Genomic DNA, 5,356 nt, shown 5'->3' on the forward strand with positions numbered 1-5,356 from the left:
CCGTCTGAGTTGTATTTGGGTGCATGAGTCTGAGTCCAAGTGAGTATGCTTGAGGAAAATTTTTGCGACTGTTTTGAAGAAGTGTAGGTGAGTCGGATTCCAAATGAGTTTCGTCGAAAACAAAGGTAACTTTGATTCCGACTGAGCCTGCTTCAGGCAAATTTTCGTGATTGTGATCCCAAGGTTGTCCTAAGCGAAAAATATTTTTGGTGTGATTTTGAGTGAGCTCCGCTTATTTTTCTGGCCTATACATCTGCCTGAAAAAAATTTGTTGCACGGCTAGTTTGTTCATACTTTCAAGTATTAGGAAATACGAATTCTGCAGATCATAAACATAGAAAACTGAAGCGCATGACAAGTGGTTTTATAGCGCTGCAGTGTTACTTCTCGTTACGGGGCCCAGTCCGTAATACCAATATTTAGGCTCATCTGACACTTTGTACAAGACGCCAATTTTCTCACAAAGAATTGATTCTCATGAGTGATCTAACTTGTTCTTACTAGGAACTTTCCGGACCTCTTCACTCTAGGAATTCTTGCACATTTAGATTCATTATGCTCAATAATATGCTGAGTATATAGCAAACAAAAGTACCTTCATCCCAATACTATAAAAACGTATTTAGGTCACGCGTAGGTAGTATGAGATATTAATTAAAGGGGCCGTGGCATCCACATAGTTCGTTTATTGCACTACTCTCCACTATATTATTCTTTCTGATATGTTTTTGTACACACGGCTAAGCAAACGCTTCCTCTGCGCAGAACTCGAGCAAGCACTTGGCTTTATTTAGTACGAAGGATTCATCCAGCCCAGGGTCCACCGGCTCCCCCAGCACTTCCGAATCCACCAGCGCCTGGCTTTGATCCGGTGTAGCGGCCTGGAAGTACTTTTCCTGCACCTGTGGCCCCACCGCCTGCCGCTACAGGCTTTGCGTTAAATACAGCATCAGCGCTTGATCCCGGCAACGTTCCGGGCTCGTTGGTGTCCACGGTAGCACGGAATCCATTGGCATCAGCGACGTAAGTGACCGTGCGATACAGGCCGTTAGCGTCTCGGTAACCATATGAACCTGTCTTAGTGTTGCTGGCGTCACCTTGCTCTTTGTGGAACAACTGGGTGCCAAGCTCGTCAGTGGTGTCATATTCAAAACTGTATGGTTGAGGAGCCTGGTGAAACAAAACAATTAGGACAAGTGAGAGAAGTAAGGCTCACTACAGGATTAAAGTTCCTCTGTAGGCAAAGCTGGTGAAGGCAGCCTTTGAACAGTAGTTTAGTTTGCACGAAATTTCGCATGTCTTTTCGCTGAAAAATGGTTGGAAATCAAAAGAATGGTAGCGAGAGGAAGGTTGAAGCTTGAGATGAAAAATCCGCAAGCAGGAGTTGTGTCGAGTCAACGTTCAGTCAAGCGGCCTTGCATTCCTCAAAACTAGAGCAGACTGTAAAGGAAGCGAACATTTACGTTTAACTGAAACAAAGGCCATGAGCATGCTACCTCCAAGGCCTCGTACTTGGCGCAATTCTCGAAAGTTAGAGTTGAACTCTAAAAGTATTCTCTGCAGAAGCACTCACATAACTGCGTCATATTGCCTGAAAAAAAAAGACAGGAAAACGCAATCGTGAATCACGTGATAGCGAGAAAATTTTGGACATCTTATGAGAAAAGACTGCGATATAAAGCACGCCGTAGTTACGGAAGTGCAGAAAACCTTTTTTTTTTTTTGACAGACATTCATATCACAAGGACGCATAATATTTCCTTCACATTGAAATACGATCATCACGACTACGATAAAAGCAGCGACTTTCGAGACAGCACCCATATCAGAACACGTTAATTTTGATTGTACAACTTGTGCATCGGAATAGTGACATTACAAAATATGTTTGAGAAATGTAAATACAGCAGAATCACACATTCACCGCTGAGCTCAGTGAATCACTTGAACAGCAGTAACGTATATGCGTACTAGATTCAAGTACCTCTGTGACATATGAATTCTACAAATTAACTGCCATAACCAATGTTGGTTCTGCACCACTTCACGCATAACAATAAAGTCACTTGACCCGTTTTGTGCCTCTAGCAATCAATTCATCATGTTTTGTCAGTTGTCTTAAAAATATGTGCACTCGGACCAATATTTATTCCCACTGTCCTCTACGCTTCAGTTTCTTCTGTTTGCCTAATTATTGCTACTGAACTACAGAAGTCTGAATTTTCTCATCTATGTAAAAAGTGCACCAGTGGAACCCAATTCCTTTAACAGAACATTAGGTGCTGTATGTTGTTATATGATATTTTTATTTTATTAGTAAATGGCAAATGAATACAAGGCTAGGACATCAATAGTTCTGCTTTAATAACTTTTAAATACTCGTGCTTTTCCTGTCAATAAAGCAAAAGCTATTTTCCTAGCTAATACCTTGGTACTAACCAGGCTTTGTTCCAAGTTTGGCAAGGTGGACTAGCACAAAACACCAGGATTAAAGGAAACGCGGTACACTAGAACTAGAGCTGCTGAGCATTTATTTGTGCATGAGTTTATCCTTCATTATTCTCCTCTCTTTTATATTCGTGTTATTGAATTTTGAATAAATCTCTGCGTTGCTGAGTTATTTTTGGTAGCTCTGTCTCATTTACTTTGAGATTACAGTGTCTATTTTTTTCTCGTAAAACTGAGAGCAATCTATTGTACACCTTATTGCAGTACGTACCCCGGAGGCGCCTCCAGCGGAGCCACCATACCCTCCACTTTGGCCATAACGCCCTTCTGAGCAGACTCCAGAGATGGTGAGGAGAAACAGGACAGCCTTTGGGGCATCAAGGAACAATCAGAACATATCAGGCGACGGGAGTTTCAGTGGCTACGGCTATTAGGCATCGCGTATTTGTCAATTTGCTTGCGATCCTAATGTAGATCATACGCGCAAAAAGACTTGTATCTCTGTGTTGCCTTCGGTACGTTTGAGAATACTGCAGTTAGCAGCAAAGTGACAGTAAACAATTATACCTTCTATTATTGTTCCCGTGCGTGCGAGCAAAAATATTTTCTTACGAATTTACAAGTGAGAATGCCGATATCTTATCGTTTAGCCAGAAGGAAAGATGCGGTATCCTAACTGCATGATTTACTGGAGTTGAGACAGCTGGGTTGGATACATTTAGATCTGACTCAGAGAGGCAAATAACGGTTTCATCGCGCAGTTTGTCTCCATTAAAAAGACTCGTATTTCAAAAATAACACATATCACAGCTCTTATACGTCATGTCTAGCGCGAATATTAACCTACAAAAAAGCAAAGATGAAAGTGTGTAGCATTAGGGAATTATAGAGCACCTTCTTTGACATTTTTGACATTGTGAAAGACGGTGCCCCATGGGCTCTTTGCCACTCTGAGCGGTTTTAGTGTTTTTCTGTTCCACGAGAATTCTACCTCAATTCTTGACTTTTGGCAAAAAAACCTTTTCTTTCTAACGTTCACATTTCATTGTATTCTATAAATGGTCGCTAGTCCAGCTTACAGCGGAGTATTCATTCATATTTGGTAGTGTACTGTTGCCATTCCTGAGGGTTTGGCGAGTTATTTGTAATGACACACTTGTCTTTAAGGTACTTTTATATATATACAAGCGTAACAGCTGAGGTCAGCATTAGCATTAACACTAATCTTTCTGTACAACTACAGGATATACGCTAATATGCAATGATAAAAGAAACTTTTTCTTTCGTGTGCTGCCTATCATCACCCACGTAATTAGGCTAAGTACTCACTGTTCACAATTATTACAGGAAAACTAGTCCATATTATTTTCTGTTACACTTACACTTGCCTCGATTGAAGGACTCATATAGCTTACGTAGTTACGTGTAATTTTTCGCAAAATTAGAGAGTTTTAGTACTGCGTACGCTGCGTACGTAAGCATGCCAAGTTCTGCGTAGTGCGTTTGTGCAGACCGCTACTCGCACGTATCACGTTACATACGCTGCCACTACGTGCGCACGCATGAGATGCGTGCGTGCGTAAATATGAGCTGATCGCGCCGCTCTCGAACAAGTTCGCGACAGTACGAGACTTCGTTTTGCAAAATGGCGGCATCGAAGGCAAGCACCGACCGACTCTGTGGCTTAAAATATGGCGATAATCTGGCTATAACACTTGGATTGGCTCATATTGGCTGTCAACAACACGTGCTTCTATTTTGATCTACCAGATGACGCAACACTCTTCACGCTCGTTAAGTACGCGGGCACTACGGCGTGCTAAAAGCCGATTAGTGGCAAATGACGCCACGTAACGCAAGGTGCTTGCGTGATGCGTGCGTAGCATCATTCGGCAGTACTAAAACTCTCTATTTATTCTGCGATAGGAGAGTGTAGTTGTAGATTATGTCCTACAGATATTTGGTTTTCTCTGACCTAATGAAGCGTGTGACTTACCTGGATTATTATATCCATGTCTTCGAGTGACTGGTCTCACTTCGGTGTGGAGACAGAGCGACGCGAAGAAGCGCTTATATACGCCGCACCCGCAACGGGCGAAGCAGGAAAGCGAGGAGGCGTGTCTGCTTTCCGCACTGACGGGTCATTCTAAACGAAAGTGGGTTTTGTTGCCAATGCTTTGGTTTTGTACACTTCGTGCATTCCTCGTCATGGGATGGCGTGCTCTTTCTTTTCATTTAGCCAGCCTGGTCTGTGAAGAAAGCGCAGGCAACTGCGGTGTCGTCCAGCCTCAGATTGATGTCCTCGTGAAGGTGCGCGCGTCTGCTTCAATGGTCACATACCATTAAGCACCAGACGGAATTTCGTTGTGTGACGTACCCATGCCACAATTTAAGCTCACGGTAACTCTAATGGTTTCTTAAACTAGGCTTAGTTAGGATACACACGCTTGATTGGTTTATGGGATGCTATCATTCCAAAATGCGTATTTCTGCAGTCACAATGTAAACATATCCTGTTTATTTGCCACAACAAATTTTAGCCTATATCCTTAAAAGTGATATAACCTACACATGCTCCCAATAGGAGCACTGATTGTTATAGGTTGACCGACTTAAAACACCAGCGAAGGAGGATAATGCCCGCACCCGAATTTCGGTATGAATGAAATTGCAATTTCAAACGCTTCTCCTATACGTTTATTATATGCTAGTGAATGCGTCATGAATATTTTACATTTCCAGTTCAAATGTGATCACAATACTTATCCACCAGCAATTCCCAAATAAATAACATGGCATCTATCTATCTATCGATCTCATGTTCAACACCTCAGCGACCTCCCACATTTCCTTACCATTTTCGCTTCAATCAGCAGAGTATTGTCGTGTATTCATAAACTGACTTGTC

At 42.2% G+C, this 5,356-nt stretch overlaps 1 protein-coding gene across 1 annotated transcript; it reads right to left on the reverse strand.

Moving 5' to 3' along the window:
• Positions 1–768: 768 nt before the first annotated feature.
• Positions 769–4,488, reverse strand: LOC142767809 (cuticle protein 10.9-like). The gene is made up of 3 exons (XM_075870053.1): positions 4,445–4,488; positions 2,720–2,815; positions 769–1,170 (listed from the first exon to the last, which is right to left on the reverse strand). The coding sequence occupies exons 1-3, from the start codon at positions 4,460–4,462 to the stop codon at positions 805–807; spliced, it is 480 nt and encodes a 159-aa protein (XP_075726168.1). The 5' UTR covers positions 4,463–4,488; the 3' UTR covers positions 769–804.
• Between the last annotated feature and the right edge of the window lie 868 nt (positions 4,489–5,356).

The sequence above is a fragment of the Rhipicephalus microplus genome, chromosome 1 (assembly GCF_043290135.1).
Source record: "Rhipicephalus microplus isolate Deutch F79 chromosome 1, USDA_Rmic, whole genome shotgun sequence".
In the NCBI taxonomy this organism is placed as follows: domain Eukaryota; kingdom Metazoa; phylum Arthropoda; class Arachnida; order Ixodida; family Ixodidae; genus Rhipicephalus; species Rhipicephalus microplus.

Coding starts and splice junctions, on each gene's coding strand:
- LOC142767809 (XM_075870053.1), bottom strand. Junction 1,171..2,719: donor CCGCTGGAGGCGCCTCCGGG/GTACGTACTGCA, acceptor TTGTTTCACCAG/GCTCCTCAACCATACAGTTT.